Here is a 19,412-nt window from a genome sequence, read left to right on the forward strand (position 1 = left end):
TTTATATTTAAAATATAAAATTCCCGCCATTAAATTTAGAAAAATAACACAAGTGATTTGATAAAATTATATTTTTTTCTTTCACATTACTATGTATAAAATGATGAAATAAAATAAATATACAAAACATATCAAGTAGAGAGAGTATTGTATAGGTAATGTGAAATACTTATATAGGTACAAACTTAAATAAAATTTATTTAGGCACAAACTCATAAGATATATATTATTTAAATATTTTAAAAATATATAATATTTAATTTATTTTTTCTTTTATATATTTTTAATGTTTGCGTGTGTCTAAATACATTATTTATATTTGTGATCAAACAAGTCCTCGGATAGATAGAAAATGTTGAATTGTCTCTATCTATTTGCAAAATTAAGAAAAAGTAGAATAAATAAACGTTAAATAGTTGAAGGATTAATCAATATTTAAAATTTAAATTTCCTTTTATCTTATTTAGTTGATAATTAGTTGATTCATATTCTAAAAATGTTAATATAAGAATCTCTTTAATAGATAATTGATAATTGTTTCTATAGATTTTCAATACGAGTTGATTCATTTCAAACCAAATAAAAAAAGTGATTAATTTTAAATAGAAAAACAATTATAGAAGAATTTTAAAATTATTTTTTATAGTAATATTCAAAAAAGAAATTGAAAAAAAAAAGAAAAAAGAGAAAATAAGAAATATGATAAAAAAAGAAAATTTTATTAAAATTATAAAGTGATATATAGTATAATTTATAGTAAATATTTTTTATTTTGAAATCAACTTAAAATTAAAAAAGAGAGATTATTAATAAATTAAAATTCTTTTTTGATTTTTTACCAAATCCTATGGATCTTTTACCAGCGACGTCGTTTAGATCCATTTGATTTGTAGCTTTTCCAAAACTTGACGTCCGATTTAAGATTTGGCATTTCGTCAATTCCTCAGTCAAATCAGAAACCGCCACGTGTCAATGAAATGATGACCTATTTGATTAAAACAAATAAAATATTGTGACCAAGTCACGGCAGTTTCGAAAGCAAAAGTCACCACCGCAACCGCTGACGTGTCCATATTTATTCTTCCTCTCTCTCTGTCTCTCTCTTCATTTCAACTGTATATTCCATTTTCGCTCGTTCTTTCTCTCTCTAAAATCTCTATTCAGATACATAGGGTTTTCTGATCCTACTCCAAATTCCGCATCACTGGTATGTTTCTTTTCATGAATTTCTATCTCATTCAAATCAAACGCAGCGTTTTAACTGATTCGTGTTTAACCAGTAATTTTTCGATTATTTTTTCTTCAACTATTGGATTATAATTTATAATTGAATGATCTGAAACGCCGATTTGAATGCCGTTTTGCTCCTTTTGAAATTTTGTGATTCGAACTTGTTTAGAATTTTAGCTTAATTTAGCTCTTTATTTTTTTGGCTGGTATCTAATATAGGTACGAATTGTTTTATTATTGTTATTTTTATATTATGATGATGCTATTATTACTTTTTTTTTTTGTAATCAGTTATTATACTATTATTATTACAAGGTTGATTTGATATAGTTAGTAGCAACATTCTTCAATTGTAAATTTTGAAAAATTTTAGTTTGTTATTGGTTTTTTTTATGGGGTTAATAAGGATGAAGGGTTTTAAGTAAAAGGTTCAAAGCCGTGGGCCGCGGCGTAACTGTTTTTGATGTTGTTGTAACGATAACGCGACCCCGGTTTTGTACAATATCAAGGATCGCGGGACCATAACCCTTACTGCGACGGCTATTTAAAACTGTAATATTGATGATAGCGGGGGATTTAGAATAATAATAATAATAATAATAATGGAAAATGTTATTTGAATCTAGTAGAATTAATTGAAATTATCTGATTGGGAGTATGTTTGATTTTCTCATCTCAACGCGTGCTTACGAATTTCAGTGAATTTGAATCAAATGGTTTGAAAAGATCGGTGATTCGGTGTGCTTGCTTGGAAATTAGAAATGGCTATTGCTGGAGTGCATAATGCAGCTGGGATGGAGTCTACATTTTTGAGGGACTCTCATTCTCAGTCGCCAAGGAGGCAAGAAGATGGAGGAAGGGGAGGTAGACGATCATCTTCACTCTTGCAAAGGTGGCGGGAGATTGAAGATGAGCACGTGGTGAGACAAGTTCAAGGAAGATCTGACGAAGTGTTAGTTCAACAAAGAAGTGATGGGTTGGTTGCAGACCCGTCACAGGAAAGTACGAATCATATGACAGAAGGTTCAGTTTTGGGTGAGAATGAATCTGAAACTTGGTCACAGTCACAGAGTCAGAATGGGTCTCAATGTGAACAGGATCAGGAGGAGTTGAACAATTCTAGTCGTGAAAACTCTTCTAATATTGGAGAGAGTGGAAGGGAAAGAGTGAGGAAAGTTTTCAGGGAATGGATGAGTAATGGTGGTTCTAGGGATCATGCATCAAATATTGCTCCACGAAATAGTGGTTCAAGGGGTGAATTGCTTGGGGAAACTGACCAGGAAAGAGTGAGTGTCGTAAGGGAATGGGTAGAGATGAGTAGCCAGCTGAGAGGTGTTTCTGTTGGGGAAAATAGGGAGGAACAGTCTGCTGAATTAGGTAACCAAGTTGAGTGTGTTCGTGATGGATTGGCTGTAAATCAGAATGAAGGCCAAAGTGAGCATATATCACGAAGAAGAATCCGTAAACTACGTGGTCGGCAGGTGCTGCTTGATATGGTAAAGAAGGCTGAGATGGAAAGGCAAAGAGAAGTCCAGGAATTATTGGAACGCCGGGCTGTATCTCATTTTCCCCATCGCAATCGGATTCAGGTTTGTCTACTAAATATTTTTTTATCATATTTTGTACCATATGTGTATACAATGCGGACTTTGAACCATTTTTTTCTATGTAATGAGTAAATTTATTTGTTAGCCAACCTGTTAGTGAACACTTAGGTTATTTTTATCAATTTATGCTCAATTTGTTGAGGAGCGTTAAGTGAAACACTATCATGGTAGGCATAGCCAAAGGTGATTAGTAGTTTGTGCATTATAAAGTACGAAAATACCTAGAAACTGAAAATTATACATTTAGGACTTTATACCTTAAAAGCATTTCTTCAAATCTAAAACAAACATACCCATATTAAATCAATAATCTAAGAATTTAACATTAGGACTTTATTTGAATTTGAGATTTGCTCTCAGAATTGATGATTATTTGTTGAAAATATTTCAGGCCTTGCTTAGAGGCAGATTTTTGAGAAATGATAGACCCATTGATAATATCCGGTCCACTTCCATTGCAGAAAGTGAATTGGGATTATTGAGACAAAAACAGACTGTATCATGTCTAAGGTACGCAGTCATATTTCCATTAAGTTGAGAAAAGTTCATTTTAATTTTATTTGAAGTCTTCTGATTGATTGATTTCTCTTCCAGCTTCTCTATTTGTCACTTACTTTTTTCTTTCCTAAATTTCAATCCATATAATGACACAGCCTGAGATATTCTGCCATTGTATCCATCTTTTGAATGTCTAACAATTCGTTCCAATATATAATAAGGGCAGACTGGTGTGCATCTGTTGTATTTGTTCAAACACTTTGATACAGGAAATATCTAGCTTTAAATTTGATTATTCTAAGCTGACGTCTGCTGAGTAATTTAGTACGGTAATTGGTAAATAAGGTCGTAAAATTGAAGTTAAGGTGAATATTTCTATCATCAAAATTAAGTGGACCCACTCTATATAAATCCTCCTTTTTAGGTTCCATCTTTAACCAATGCGGGCTTGGTGGTTCGATATAATTACGCCCAACACTCTCTATTAGGCTTGGTGATTGGATATAGTTATATTTCTATCATCAAAATTAAGTGGACCCACTCTATATAAATCCTCCTTTTTAGGTTCCATCTTTAACCAATGCGGGCTTGGTGGTTCGATATAATTACGCCTAACACTCTCTATTAGGCTTGTTGATTGGATATAGTTACGTCCATTACTATGATAGAGTTAGAGCTTAACCTAACCTATTCTTACAAAATTGGCTAATAAGGTGAGGGGTGTCACTCTATATAAACCCTTTTTAGGCTCCTTCGTTAACCAATGTGGGACTTGGGATTTTCCTAATAACCATGATTTATGAAAATTTTACACGCCTTCATTTTTTTTTTCCGTTTATGGAAGAGTTTTTTTTTTTTGTTTTTGTTTTAGTTGACATGCAAATTAGGACACGATTTATATGAGAGTTTGTGTCTATTTTATTTTGTAGTAGTATGTATTTTGTTGGGAAAATGACAGAATTGATGGTTTATAAGGTTACTTTTGCTTTAGGACCATTTTGAAATTAATGTTATTGCAAACATGGCCAAATTGTTGCGTGTGTGTATCGTATAGTATGTATTTTGTTGCGAAATGACAGTTTGATAGGTTAAGGTTACTGCTGCCAGAAGATCATTTTGAAATTAATCTTGTTATTGCAAATATGTCCAAATGGTTGAAATAATCTGCTTTTTATTCTTTTTTCCCCTTGCGACCGTTGTTGCTTCATTTTTACTGTTTAAAGCTACTTGTCCTTTTTCCCTTCCTTCATTTATATTTTTTTTCCTTCTGTGTCTCTATTATACCAATGACACTGACTTGTCTTCCGAACAGGGAAGGATTTTCTTCTAGAAAAAACAATTCAGGTTACGGCCAAGCAGCAAGCAACCTATCTGAGACCTCATCTGACAGTGATACTGATGTTGATACAGTTGAACAAACTGGAGCTACCAGTTCACAATTAGTCCCCTCTGTACATTCTGAACGATCAAAGCCTAATAATAAGGAAAGTGATAGACTTGGGATATCACATGCTTGTGATGAAGAAGAAGAAAGAAACTTGGAGTCATCTTCCAATATTAGGGTTGAAAGAAGAGATGACACCACACAAAATGTTGATACAATGCCAACTGAAGATACTGATAACGGCATTACCCAACAAAGCTTGCAAGTTGAAGTTACGGAGCATATCGATATGCAAGAACAAGAACCAAGTGTGATACAAACTGAGCAAGCTCTGCAGGGTGATATAGATGGTGAAGAGAGCAATCTATCAAATCACAACAATCGTGTAGAGGAAAATATTGTTGATGATGTAGATTCAGTTGAATCTGTTGCAATAGAAAGAGGGCCCCATGAGGAAATTATTGTTGAAAATGAAGGAAGTGAGTGGAATCAAACTAATATTGACTGGAGAGACAGTACCCAGGAAAGTGTGGATGATAATCAGCTCAGTAGCACGTCAAATGAATGGCCCCAAAACATCTTAGGAACGGAAGATGGAGACAATTCTCGTCTACAAGATCAAGTAGCTGAAGTCTGGCAAGAAGATGGTAGCTTTCAGGAGGCTGTGGAAATTTGGTTGGGAGGACCTTCTGATAACGAAGTAGCTCCAGTTGGTAGAACTCATGGATTTTATTTTCCAGAAGACGACAATGTGTACAGTGTTGAACTCAGGGAACTGCTAAGCAGGTGTGTATATATGACCGGAGAGTTTCAGCAAATATCTTTTTAAAATACATAATGTTGTTTAGAATAAATGTGTCATTTCCTTTTGCAGGAGGAGTGTCTCAAACCTCCTACGCAGCAGTTTCCGAGAAAGTCTTGACCAGTTGATACAATCATATGTTGAAAGGCGAGGTCATGCTCGCATTGAGTGGGAGCTGCAAGAAACAACCCCTTCTTCTCCCTCGACAGAACAAGACCTGGAGCAGCAGAGAAGGAATCAGATTGTTGATACGGAGGACATTGTCAATAGTTCACTTAACCTGCCTTTACCTCCAACTCCTCCTCCTTTGCCTCTATGGGATCGACACTCGCGTCATGACAATTGGTCCCAGAATAGTATAAATAGTCAGCGCCGAGGAACTGTCCATCCATTTGCAGGACACAACCGCTTTCCTCTAACTGATGTACTCTATACTCCCTAGTCTCGAGTCTTTACAACAAAGTTTCCAGCTTTTGTACGTCATACTTGTGTTATTATTTGAATGATTTTCTGATTTGATTTTTTTTGCAGGAGTTGGATAATATTAGTGACTTGAGAATTGACATGGTTAGGCTACAGCAAAGGATGAATAATATGCAGAGAATGCTAGAGGCCTGTATGGATATGCAGCTTGAGTTGCAACGCTCAATAAGACAAGAAGTCTCTGCAGCCCTTAACCGCTCAAGTGGTTCATCAGGTCTACAATTTTTCGGGGCCTTTCCTAATTCCTATTCTATTTTCTGTCTTTGCCTTGACCTGTGATGTTAATCTTCAAGAAAAGCAACTTTCCTATGGGAATAGTCTTGATGTGTGTTAAATATCACATAGTTTCACCCTGACTTGTGTCAAAATTAATTTTGTTCTATGTCAAATGTGATTATAGCGAAATATGTTTGTTCTTGTTAGACAACTGATTTTGACTCTAAATCATAGTTATACTAGGAGTAGTAAATGTTTTAAACAAATCACTTTATTTTACTTCAAACTCACTTATAACTAAATCGATTTTACAAAGCTAATTGTCGTTTATCAATCTCTCACATAAGTACAACATTTAGATAACCAAGTTAAATTCATCACAGGAGTACGAGACCATATTACACCAGACGATAAATCTAAATGGGAATGCGTGAGGAAAGGACTTTGCTGTATATGCTGCGAAGGCAATATTGATTGTTTGTTGTACAGGTAACCTTAAGTATCAATTTGACACATTAGCAACTACTTTGTTCCTAATGTTAATCACTTTTTACATGTTCTTGTACTTGTGTTGCAGATGCGGGCACATGTGCACATGTTCAAAATGCGCAAATCAACTGCTCGATAGTAGAAGAAAGTGTCCAATGTGTCGAGCACCAGTGGTGGAAGTGATACGTGCTTATTCTATATAATAGTATTTTTTTGCAATAAAGGGTCACATAACAAAATACAGAACTACAACAAGTTTTAACTCCTAGACTTTTCCAGGTATTTTTTTCTTTCTAAATTTGTTTTCTGATTCTTGCCAATGTTGGTGCTGTGATTACTGTATTTTTTGTCTGAATCCATCAAGGGAAACACCTGATGGTTCTTTTTTCTTTTGAAGGACCAGCCAATGGTTCTATTTTGGGGCCATGATTCGGAAATAAATAAAAAGTGTATTTTGTTTGATTTTGGTGTTTTGAGATATGTTCTTGTATATGATTGTATAGATTAGATCTTATAGGACCCGTTTTTGGGTTTGTTATGTAAAGTTGCATCCTCAGTTTATTGATTGCATAAGAAACAGGAATTTTTGTAACTGTTCCATTTTGATTGCATAATTTTTTTTACCCAATTATAGGTCTCCTTAGAAAAAAAATAGTGCCTCTAAATATATATTTTTTTCTCAAAGATAATGGATTTAAAATTAAACTTTCCTTTGAATTTTCATCAGTACTAACGGAATATATTAATTTTCAGCACTGTTGAAGCAATCTCAGCACTGTAGAAAACGATTCAGTTCTTGTTCTATATCTTGAAACAATCTCGGATTTCTCGTCGTACTCTTCGATCACAATCTGGTTTTAGGAAGATTATTGTCTTACCCGGAGCTTTTTGATGATCATGTATCTTGAACAATTATGTAAATACATGTTATATATACTGTTGCTGCTTCCCGTTGAGGTGAAGGAAAAACCAAACAAAACAACAAATTTGAAGCCTTTGAAAACTTACATCCGAAAGTTTGATTTTCAGTTTGCGATGACATCAATCTTAAACATTTCTGTGTTTTAACATAAAGATTTGATAAAAGTAATCATAAAAAAATGATTCAATAATAGTTGAAGTTTGAAAGAAGAATTTGTTTTGCTAGATGGTAAATTAATAATAAAAATCATTCGGTTTATGTAATTTTGTTACACTTTTAATTTTAAGTGAATTTGCTACCTTTTAATAGGGTTGATTTCTTAGCTACATTTGTTATAGATTGAAAAAATGATTCTTTTAATTAAAAACAACAATTCAACTGAGCAATCAATTTGCCATTGCATCCAACGCCTACTACGACAACCCTTCGATTCACTTCACATCTTATAGCATAACATTCAACTGAGCAACCAATTTGCCATTCCAGATCTATTATTTGGTTTTGTATGCTTGGATCTTTGTTGTCCTTTTTGTATGTTTGAAAAAAAGTGTAGATCCCTTCATTTTGAATACCCTTTACTCAAAACGTTGTTCTTCTTAGGGAAGAATATGGGTTTCTAATTTTAGAAGAAAGAGGAGTAAAGTTAGTATCTTTCTTTATTGGGGTGTGAAGATTTAATCTGTGAAAGACGAACAATGGCAAAGGATGTTCATGGTGAGCTTTGGAAGTGGGGAAAAAGGGATTTGGTAGTGGTTTTGATGGTTTATCTAACACTCTCCAAATTAAATCGGGCATCCTCGTATTTTTATATTATCAAAATTGTCACGGATTGAAATTTGAATAAAATTTACATTGAAATTTTCCATAGACAAAAATGAAATTTCGATACGTATAAAATTTCCTAAGTTTACATATTTGAAACGGTTTTTTAAAAATTCTAAGACGATACCGAAAATTTAAATCGGGCACCCTCGTACTTTTATATTATCAAAATTGTCATCGATTGAAATGAATGAAATTTACATTGAAATTTTTGGTATACAATTTTTCGATATATTGGAAATTTTATATTCCAAATAATTTCAGAAATTTGAAATTTATTGGTTGATACCAGAAATTTCAACCAAAGTGAAATTTTTCGTAGAGTTATTTGTATAAAAATAAATTTTGTATTCATATCGGAAATTTCAAAATTTCCGATAAAAAATCAAATATTTATAACTATTAGAAAATTTGAAATTTTCGATAAACCAAATGAAATTTTGTATTAAATTTTTTGAAATTTTTGGTATAATAATAAATCTTAATATTGAAAATTTTGGAATTTTCAATACAAAATCCCGAAATTTTTTATTTTTACGATAAAAAAATATATTGTTTTTGAAATTTTTAGTAGTTGTTTCGAAATTTTCAATATCATCTTAGAATTTTTAAAAAACCGTTTCAAATCTGTAAATTTAGAAAATAGATGAAGTGATTTTATAAGGGTAATGTTGTCTTTTCATATATATTGAAAGTGTCAAGTTTGATTGGGGAAGGCAGAAAGAAATCTCTTTATCTTGTGGTTTGTTTTCAGGTTCTAATTGTGTTCTTTGTGGAATTTGACATTTTAGGGTGTTTTCATTTTTCTTGAAAGAGGAGAATAAGACATTGAGAAATGGTTGTGTTGTAGTTGTTGGTGATGTGAGTGGAAGAGTAAAAATGAGGCATGAAGATGTTATGGAATATGTGAAATTGGCGGCTAATATCCAACCATTTGAATTTTAGGGCAATGGTATGAATGGTGCAAGAAATCTGGATTTTAAATGAATAAGTTGGTACATCAGCCTCAAGTGTATCTTAAGTGGTTATTTATTTTGACTTTGACTGATCGATCTTTTTAAAAATATAGAGACCAAACTGAATCCTAAGGTAAAGTTAAAGAAAAAAGAAATTTTGCCAATTTTATTTATATTTTTAAATATTTAAGTCAATGAACATGCAAATATTGTAACAATTGTTTAATAAGAAATCACCAATCTATTATATCATATAAATAATTTTGATTTTTTTTTTTTAATTTGACGGATTATACATTATGTTTTTGATGTTGGTATAAAATTATTTTATACCGACACAATATTACATGTCAATTGTGCGGTAAATATAACAAATTTGTAAATGATTGATGACATAACTTTGATGAGTCCTATGTGCCTTTCACACTCAATCAAATGCATCAGGAAACCAACACACCAAAAGTGATACACATGAAGCCTCTATCTCATATTCTAAAGTTATTGCTATGATTGCCACTACGCAGCAACCATATGCCTACACATATGAGCATTCTCTTCCTTCAGAACTTGAATATTAACCATGATTTGTTAATTCAAGTGTATCTCATCGCATTAAATATTTATGATTATTACTTGTATAATATGAAACAAATGTAGGTCATAGTAGAGTATGGTCTAGGTAGAGAGACGCTAGTGACAAATCTACATTGCCTCTTTTAAATGTCTTTGGTTTAGCATTCGTAACAACCTCATTCTCTGAAGATGACACTGACTCATCAACATCAACAATAGGAGGTGACAATGGTGTCTCCGGTATCACTGGTGACTCAGGTACCTCATGCACCTAAATAGGTGAAACATAGCGCCTACGGGAGGATGGAGGGATCGATGTGTCGGTAGGTGAAACTCGTCTCTTACGGGGAGAAGAAGACGGAGAAGCACGAGTCCCATAAGTAGATGGCTCTACATGGCTAGAGAGACCAGAAGCATCTGAAACCTGCTGACTCTTCTCCCGCCGCACTGATGCGTGATGTGCAACCCTCTTGTGCCTCAGTCTATCGTGTCAATCAACCATTATGCCTATACGTTAAAATTTCAGGAGATGGATCTCCGGTTGCTGGAAAACTAAAACGTTGAAATTTCAGGAGATGCATCTCCAAAATTTTCTGCAACTCAGTAGCTGCGCCAATAGAGGCAATGCAGACATGTAAACCAAATAAATATTGCCTTGATCATCATTTTTAGCCAACTATCATGTTTTATACTATGTCTAAACTATAAACCATCCAATTTATACTTATTTCTTACATTATACATCAATTTATACCCATTTACACAAAAATTCAAAAACTTTTCAAAACATCAAAAAACTTATAATTTTTCTTTTTGCTTTAGTATTGGATGATGTTTCCGATGTTGGTTGAAGTTACTTTGACCTTGATTGCTTGATTTTGGACTTGGTGATGAAAGAAAATTTGAGAGAGTTTGAAGTGTGATTTTGAGAAATATGAGAAAATGAGGAAGGAGAGGGGTTCTTACGCGATTTAAGCTCCAAATAGTTTCGGAGATGCACCTCCGACATTATTCCATAGATGCATCTCTGGTATATTTCAATGCTAATTTAGGCTTGGGTGCGTCCGGAGATGCATCCCCGAAATCTAACGACATTTAAGTATTTTCACGTGGTGTCTAAGAAACATATAAATGCATTAAGAAATCCCCATAAAATAAATGTTAGCTCTTTGTGAAAATTTAGACTTGGTCTCACTAATTTTTTTTCATAAAAAATGCCATAAGGGTACAAGAGAGTCTTAAACTGATTCACAAACTAGTGCTAACAACCACAAACCCAAAGAAGGAAAAGAACGGACTAAAGCGAGGAGTTCATTGGCCATACATAGTGAGCTGGCGGAGGCAACGCAAATCGGGGAACCGACAAGTTCTTCCGCAGAAGTCAGGCAGCTAGTAGACCACCTCAGTGAGCATTTTGTGCGTGGGTTAACTATTGATTCAATTGCGCAAAGAAGCCTAGTTGTCCTAAGAGCTGATTCGGGAACTGCTTCAATTCCAAGAGGAGCGCTTACTCTTGCAGCTTTTTCTTTCACAACTCTTTCTATCACAACTTATTTTTCCTCATACGGATCTAAGCTCTCGCAAGTGCCTTCCCTTCCTTCTTGCCTATTCGATAGGAGCTTCATAAAACAAACTAGCTTACAAATAAGAATAAAAAATAAAATTGTAAGGATTACTAAATTATGAAAATAAAGTAGTGTTAAGTAGATAAAGATGGAACTCATGTCTACCAAACCATTGAGCAATGCCAGAATAGGAAAATGATAACTTCATCATCTGTAAAATCTTATAAAGCATTGTAGCAAGATATGAATGACGCCTTGAGTACTTAATGCATTGTTAATCAGTAGAATCAATCACACACGTTAAGATGAAGACATTCAATGTGTTAATCGAACGAAATAGCTCAGAGAGATTAGCAACACGGAAGAAAAATTGAAGATGGAGGAAGATCGAAACCATCGAATGATATCATGTTAGAGTTCAATCTCCGTGAGATTCATCTCATGACAGCGATGCAAAATACATAGCAGCAAATGAAAGATGAAAAATGATTATCTATTTCATATAATCTAACAGAAAAAACTGTTCACATATATACAAGGTCAAAAGATGAAGATAACGGTTACAATTAGAGTTAACCTATAACTATAGCTTAATTATTTTCTAAGCTACCAAGGTAACATAATTAGGTAACGATAAAGCTCACTAAAACACCCAATAGATGAACAATAAAATAGCTAAAGAGATATATCTCTAAGATTCTTTGACTATCTTTAAAACCCTATCTTAATCAATAATAAATCAAGTGTTTGTCTTGATTATAAGGTTGGTTGTGATTTTTGATTCTCTCTTAATGAATTCTAATATATTGAGGATGATTATGTGTGTGAGAGGTTTGTAGCTAAGTGATTTTTTTTAAGGTCCTTTTAGATTTTTAGTTGTTTGATATATATTTTTTTTTTGTTTTGATTTTTTTTGATTGTATTTTTGTTTTTTGGTTGATTTTTCTTGTATTAATTAATATTGTGTGTATTTTTGATGACTTCCATCTCTTTATTAATATATTATTTTATTATAAAAAAAATATCTAACATACTTAATCCATCAAATTGTTCTATGTATTTGAACAACTATTACCGATCATATCCAGTTTTAAATTAATATAATGTCATCTCTATTCAAAATTATTCCACTATTTTTAGTCAATTACATAACGTTAATAACAATATATTATTTTTCAAACACAAAACACTTACAACTTAAACCATTGTCAAAGTATTAGAGCAAGCATGCATAGTATGAACTAAATTTTCTAGTCATTATGTAACAATTTCGTTTTAGATTTATTAAATAATTAATTTATCTGACATACGAACAATAAAATACATCATTTTTTCAAAGAGTTTAATTATTTTTTTTATAATATTTATGGGAGAGTGAATGTTTTTATCTTAGATTTTTTTGTCTTTTAATAATTGCATTCTTTGGTGATCACCCGTTCCAATTCAGCATGACTTTTTGCAATTTTATAAATTCATTCAATATTAAATAAATTAAAATAATATTTAAAAAATTAATGTGTTTCATTTAATTTTAAGTAAGATACATCAAACGTATTTTGAAGGAATTTAGGTTACGTACATGATATTGATATATCTATTTCCCTATTAAATTTGAGCCTTATCATTTACAACTAATACTATTAAAACTCAGAAAAAAATATTACAAAAATTTAATTATTTTCTTTTCAATATTTACAGCACTCAAATTTTAAGGAGGGGATTATTAGCTTCATTTAAATATGGCATTTAAACAATCAATAATATTGGATCACATAATATTTGACACTGATGTTATTATTCACAAATACGATGAATAATAATTTTTTAAATTTTAACGTTTTAATATTTATTTTAAAACTTTAATTAATAAAATGTAAAAATTTGATTAATATAATTAATAATTAATAATTTAGTTAATATATGTAAAAAGTAGCTATCATGTAAAGTTGATTAATTGAATATAAAATATTAATTAATATAGTTATTAAGTGTCATTACATCAAATAGTAAAATTGTTGAAAATAGGATTTTTTTGTATCAAAGCACAATTTCAATTGAATTTGTTGTTGTCGAAATGTTCTGTGGAGAATTTGTATAGTTGTCGAAATATCAAAAAAATGTATCTTCGACAGAAATTTAAGACTTAACTTTATTGTATTTTTAGCTGAGTTAGATTAGTTGGAGGTTGCTTGATTTGCAAACAATCTCAACTTATAAATAAAAAGGTATTCTATCGTTGTAATAATAGAGTTACATAGTGAAGAAAAGTTGAATAAAATAGTTTAAAGGCGGAGCGAAACAAGAAAAGTTGAATAAAAACCTTACAACCAATGGTGTGGTTGATTTACTCAAGTGAGAGTGAAGCACAAAAGACAAAATCAATCAAAAGAATTTATTTTTATTCATCAAAATTGATTCGGAGTTCTCCAAAATTTGACAAAATTCAAACAAAAGTTAAACATGATAAATCAATTTTAATAATATGTAAAATGATAATTAATAAAACAGTTTATAATTTGGTTAATATGTATCTAAAGATAAAAAAAATTCTTAAGTATTTAAACTGAAATTGACTAATAGATCGGTAAAATATTAGTTAAGGGATGTTTATAATTTAATATCTGAAAGTGGTTAGTATTATGTATTTTGATGGTTAACAAAATAGTAAAAATAATTAATAAATTAATAATATAAATAATTAATAATTTATATTTTTATAATTAATAAAATGATAAAATTGATTAATAACACAATCTTATAGTTATCTATATATATATATATATATATATATATATATATATATATATATATATATATATATATATATATATATATATATATATATATATATATATATATATATATATATATATATATATATATATATATATATATATATATATATATATATATATATATATATATATATATATATATATATATATATATATATATATATATATATATATATATATATATATATGATTTGTTTGAAACTTACGATGGTCGATGCAAATTCTTAATACGGTGACACGAGTTGTTCCAATATGGTTATGTGGGGTGGATACGTAAAATTAACACACTCCAACATTCAAATTTGTTTTTAATAAAAGGAACAGAGTCAGTTATACATTAAAATTATACATTTTCTACTCAAGCAATAATATTTGTTATGTAGTGAATGAAATTGAGTCTTCCTTACAATGGAAATGAGACTAAACCGACCAAGAACACTATCTAATTCCAAATAGTTTTCTTCTTAATTTTTTAGTTTTATTGTTTAAAAATAAAATGAATTATATTAAATATCTATTTTTTTATAGAAGCTAAATGATTACATAATAACTCAAAAACTTTGTTTACACTACGACTCAATTTATATTAGAGAAAATTACACTCACCTTCTTCAAAGTTTGTTAAAATGACACGGACACTTCAGTTTTAAAACATTCCCTATTACCCATAAACATACATATATCAACAAAAAAAATAGTGACCGATCAAAAACTATAAATAAATATTATTTATATCTATAATTTTTTATTGTCACTAAGAATTAGAGGAAGATATTAGTGAGTTTTTTTTTAAAATATCCAAAAATTTCAAAAAAATTTCAAAAATATCCAATTTTTCAAAATAATTACACAAATGGCCAAAATTGGCCATTTTTTACCCTTAGGCGCCACCCTAGTTGGCGCCTACCCTTAATGGGTAGGGCAAGTCGCCACTAGGAGTGGCGCCTATGCCCAATCCTTTTTTTTTTTTTTTTTTTTTAATGTTATTTTTTTTGTTTTTTTAATTTTTTTTTTATTTATAAATTTATGTTTTTTATTAAGTATATTAATTTATGTTAACACATATATATAAATAAATTTTTTTACAATATATATATATATATATATATATATATATATATATATATATATATATTAATTTATATATATATATATTAATTTATATATATATATATATTAATATAATTTATAAGTAATTAATATTATTTGTAAATTTTTGGAAAAAAATTAATTTATATATGTATAAAGATATGATAGACAATATTTTTAAAGATAAAGATAAAGATATAAAGATAATAAACAGAAAATATTTTTATTTAAATAATAGACAAGACAAATATTACAAAGATATGATTAATCACATATGATGCGGTCCCTTGTACGATCCGCACGGGGGAGGTCTAGTTACTCGCCTAGACGGTTCACGTGGTGGTGGTGCTTCCCTATTACCACCCCTTGCCCTAACGCGCCCCCTTGCCGCTTGCCGTTGTGGTTCGGTCGAAGTCCCTTCAGTGCTGTAGGAAAGACGGGTCCCCTCTGCGCCCTCGAAGCTTTGTCTCGGTGGGACAAACTGACTACTGCTGGGTGCGCCATCGAATTGTGGTCTTTGGTAGTTTAGGGTTGAATCGGGTTGGCCAAAGTGCAATGTTTGTTGTGGTGTGTAGTAGTCCTGTTGGTAGTCCTCTTGTATACCCGTGTCGGGGCTAGGTGGAGGACTGGAAGAGCTTGGGAAATTGTCGTGTTGGAAGTGTTGGGATTGGTGGAAGTAGGGGGATTGATATTGTGGTAGGTGTTAGGACTGTTGATGGTGGTGGGAATGTTGAGTTTGTTGTTGGTAGTCTTCATGGTATTGGGATTGAGTTTGTGGTATGTATTGTTGATTTGGTTGGGGGGTGGACATGTGTTGTGGTTGTTGTTGTTGATAATATGGTGGTGGTGGTTGTTGTTGGTAATAAGGTGGTGGTGGTTGTTGTTGGTAAAATGGTTGTGGTGGTTGTTGTTGGTAATAAGGTGGTGGTTGTTGTTGTTGGGAATACTGTGGTGGTTGTTGTTGTTGGAAATATGGCTGTTGCATCCGGGGATCGTCCAAATAGAACGGGTCAGACACAATCATTTCTGGATTGGTATTTGCTCTATACCATTCCACATATTCCCTTGTCGGCTTCATTTCGTTGGGCGCCACCGGAAATTGTAGAACATAGTGGGCACGGTCTTTCCACATTTTTCGAAACTCCTTAGTAAATTCCTTCCAATTTTGGGCATACCACTGGTGGCTGACTTTTTTTAGATGCCAAGGTTCCATAGACATTGGGGGGCCTGGGATTTCTTGATGCATTCCGAATTGAAGCTTGACACGGTCACTTTGGTGCATCTCCACAGTGGTGAACCGCATTATGGCCGTTTTTGCTGTCCAAACAGCTGCATCTTCGGGGTTGGGTTGATGTTCCAATCCCAAATATGGCCTCCAAATAAACTGCAAAGAAAAAAGTAAATATGTTATTTATCGAGAATGCATGACATTAATAAATCAGTTAGAAGTTGAGTGATTTAGTGGTAATACATCCTGTGCTCGGAGACGATCCAACAGTTGACGATAAAATATAATTTTATTTTTGGGGGTAAGACTGTAATCCAGTCCGGTTGTAATGAACCTAAACAAAAAAAGATAAATAATATTAGTTACAAATATTTATAGAATAAATATACAAAATGAAATAAGATCATAAATTTACCTAGTTGCGTAGGGGAAGGAGTAGTCATTAGGATTTTCTGGGGCTAGCCTCGGCAATCTCCACCACCCCCATGTTTGAAGCAAAAAAGCACATCCAGAAAATGTACAGTGCTCATTTTGTGCATTTTTACACAAAGAGCTATATAGGAATGCTAATACTGCAGAACCCCAACTATATGTGCTTATTCTATCAATGTCCCCGAGCAAACTCAAGTACATAAAATTTATGCTATTTCCCGTCCCTTCGGGAAATAGCAAGTTCCCAAACAATAGCATAATGTAAACCCGGGTTTTTATGACTTTTCTTGTTCGGAGGATTCCTCAGTCAAAGTTATGGAGTCGTGGTACAACTGTAGGCTAGATAATTTAATACCCTGACCCCTTGCTTTGGTAGACCCCTCACCCTCGACCAGATCTACCCCCAACATTTGAACACATATTTGGTTAGGCTGTTGAACATTTCCGGTCACAGGCTTACCATCTATTCTAAGACCTAAAAGCATGTACACGTCCTCTAATGTGACGGTACATTCACCAGTTGGTAGGTGAAAGGTGTGTGTCTCAGGTCTCCAACGTTCACACAGAGCCAAAATGAATTTGGCATCAATGGTGGCATTTACGACATGCATTACATGACCGAAACCCCCACGCTCTATGTAAGGTACGCACCATGGGTCTGGATAAGGCATTGGGTGTGAACGTTGACGAAATTTCTTGGGATCCTTTAAAAACAAACAATATAAAAAATCATTATATTGGACTTTTAAAAAACTAATTACAAACATACGAAAGAGGCAATGTTCAAGAAAAACTTACGAATGAGGCAATGTTTGCCCTAGTTCCTCTGTGTTCTTGGCCCATGGTAAGAAGCGACATGACTGCAATGTAGGAAGAAGCTTGGTGGATGAGAAGTTTCGCCTGAGTTCTCTGAATAAAAGTGTTAGTGGTTGATGAAAACTTGCAAGAATGACCCTCTATTTATACTCGTTTTCAAGTAGACTGAATATGCAAAAATGTGACAAGTGTAAGGCATGCGTGGTAGTGTTGGCATGCATTGGTGGAATCTGATGATGCAGAAACGTGACAAGTGTAAGGCATGCGTGGGAATCTTGCAGAATAGGTGCAGACTAGGTGGCAGTGTTGGCATGCATAGGTGCAGACTAGGTGGGAGTTGTCTTGTCTTGGGGAAGACTTGGTGGAATCTGATGATGCAAAGGTGTGACAAGTGTAAGGCATGCGTGGGAATCTTGCAGAATAGGTGCAGGCTAGGTGGCAGTGTTGGCATGCATAGGTGCAGACTAGGTGGGAGTTGTCTTGTCTTGGGGAAGACTTGGTGGAATCTGATGATGCAAAGGTGTGACACGTGGAAGGCATACAAGTGGGAATCTTATTTAAAATAAATAATTAAGCGTAAGTAAGATTGAATATTATTTTAAACACATAATCACTATTTTACTTTATTTGTAAGAAACTACTAACACGATTTTAAGAATCTCTTTATCAGTGAGGGGAGTTTAATCACTCCAAATATTTATCCAACATTTTTAATTTACCACCCCCTTGGGAATCTCTGAGACTAAGTTTAGGCTAGGTGGATAGGTTGGCATGCATTAGTACAGACTAGGTGGGAGTGTTGCATTCAAGGGTGTGACACGTGTAAGGCATGCGTGGGAATCTCTGAGACTTGGTGGTGAAGACTTGATGGGGAACAGGCATGCATGGGAATCTCTGAGACTAAGTTCAGGCTAGGTGGATAGGTTGGCATGCATTAGTACAGACTAGGTGGGAGTGTTGCATTCAAGGGTGTGACACGTGTAAGGCATGCGTGGGAATCTCTGAGACTTGGTGGTGAAGACTTGATGGGGAACAGGCATGCATGGGAATCTCTGAGACTAAGTTCAGGCTAGGTGGATAGGTTGGCATGCATTAGTACAGACTAGGTGGGAGTGTTGCATTCAAGGGTGTGACACGTGTAAGGCATGCGTGGGAATCTCTGAGACTTGGTGGTGAAGACTTGATGGGGAACAGGCATGCATGGGAATCTCTGAGACTAAGTTCAGGCTAGGTGGATAGGTTGGCATGCATTAGTACAGACTAGGTGGGAGTGTTGCATTCAAGGGTGTGACACGTGTAAGGCATGCGTGGGAATCTCTGAGACTTGGTGGTGAAGACTTGATGGGGAACAGGCATGCATGGGAATCTCTGAGACTAAGTTCAGGCTAGGTGGATAGGTTGGCATGCATTAGTACAGACTAGGTGGGAGTGTTGCATTCAAGGGTGTGACACGTGTAAGGCATGCGTGGGAATCTCTGAGACTTGGTGGTGAAGACTTGATGGGG

At 33.2% G+C, this 19,412-nt stretch overlaps 3 protein-coding genes across 6 annotated transcripts; 1 reads left to right on the top strand and 2 right to left on the bottom strand.

Moving 5' to 3' along the window:
- Nucleotides 1-1,028: 1,028 nt before the first annotated feature.
- Nucleotides 1,029-7,748, top strand: LOC127086558 (uncharacterized). 4 transcript variants are annotated; one of them, XR_007789507.1, is made up of 9 exons: nt 1,029-1,207; nt 1,930-2,819; nt 3,229-3,347; nt 4,648-5,505; nt 5,594-5,945; nt 6,053-6,218; nt 6,604-6,709; nt 6,798-6,988; nt 7,463-7,748. XR_007789507.1 is itself a non-coding variant. In XM_051027332.1 (8 exons), exons 2-8 carry the CDS (start codon nt 1,992-1,994, stop codon nt 6,910-6,912), a joined length of 2,544 nt encoding a protein of 847 aa, XP_050883289.1. In that variant the 5' UTR covers nt 1,029-1,207; nt 1,930-1,991; the 3' UTR covers nt 6,913-7,171. The 4 variants fall into 4 exon arrangements, 1 of the variants encoding a protein (XP_050883289.1); XR_007789508.1 differs by lacking the exon at nt 7,463-7,748 and adding an exon at nt 7,107-7,337; XR_007789509.1 differs by lacking the exon at nt 7,463-7,748 and adding an exon at nt 7,113-7,337.
- Nucleotides 7,749-15,860: 8,112 nt separating this feature from the next.
- LOC127083244 (extensin-2-like) lies at nt 15,861-17,365 on the bottom strand. Its single transcript, XM_051023536.1, has 2 exons — nt 17,075-17,365; nt 15,861-16,993 (listed from the first exon to the last, which is right to left on the bottom strand). Exon 2 carries the CDS (start codon nt 16,732-16,734, stop codon nt 16,135-16,137), a length of 600 nt encoding a protein of 199 aa, XP_050879493.1. The 5' UTR covers nt 16,735-16,993; nt 17,075-17,365; the 3' UTR covers nt 15,861-16,134.
- Nucleotide 17,366: 1 nt separating this feature from the next.
- On the bottom strand, nt 17,367-18,152 carry LOC127083245 (protein MAINTENANCE OF MERISTEMS-like). The gene is made up of 2 exons (XM_051023537.1): nt 17,890-18,152; nt 17,367-17,795 (listed from the first exon to the last, which is right to left on the bottom strand). The coding sequence occupies exons 1-2, from the start codon at nt 17,947-17,949 to the stop codon at nt 17,367-17,369; spliced, it is 489 nt and encodes a 162-aa protein (XP_050879494.1). The 5' UTR covers nt 17,950-18,152.
- Between the last annotated feature and the right edge of the window lie 1,260 nt (nt 18,153-19,412).

The sequence above is a fragment of the Lathyrus oleraceus genome, chromosome 5 (genome assembly GCF_024323335.1).
Source record: "Lathyrus oleraceus cultivar Zhongwan6 chromosome 5, CAAS_Psat_ZW6_1.0, whole genome shotgun sequence".
NCBI lineage: Eukaryota > Viridiplantae > Streptophyta > Magnoliopsida > Fabales > Fabaceae > Lathyrus > Lathyrus oleraceus.

Excerpts from the sequence above, each read along its gene's own strand:
- LOC127086558 (XM_051027332.1), top strand. The coding sequence starts at position 1,992 with ATGGCTATTGCTGGAGTGCATAATGCAGCTGGGATGGAGTCTACATTT. Across the intron at positions 2,820-3,228 it reads CCCATCGCAATCGGATTCAG|GCCTTGCTTAGAGGCAGATT; the intron begins GTTTGTCTACTA and ends AAAATATTTCAG. Across the intron at positions 6,219-6,603 it reads CCGCTCAAGTGGTTCATCAG|GAGTACGAGACCATATTACA; the intron begins GTCTACAATTTT and ends AATTCATCACAG.
- LOC127083244 (XM_051023536.1), bottom strand. The coding sequence starts at position 16,734 with ATGCGGTTCACCACTGTGGAGATGCACCAAAGTGACCGTGTCAAGCTT.
- LOC127083245 (XM_051023537.1), bottom strand. The coding sequence starts at position 17,949 with ATGTCGCTTCTTACCATGGGCCAAGAACACAGAGGAACTAGGGCAAAC. Across the intron at positions 17,796-17,889 it reads GGGCAAACATTGCCTCATTC|GATCCCAAGAAATTTCGTCA; the intron begins GTAAGTTTTTCT and ends TTGTTTTTAAAG.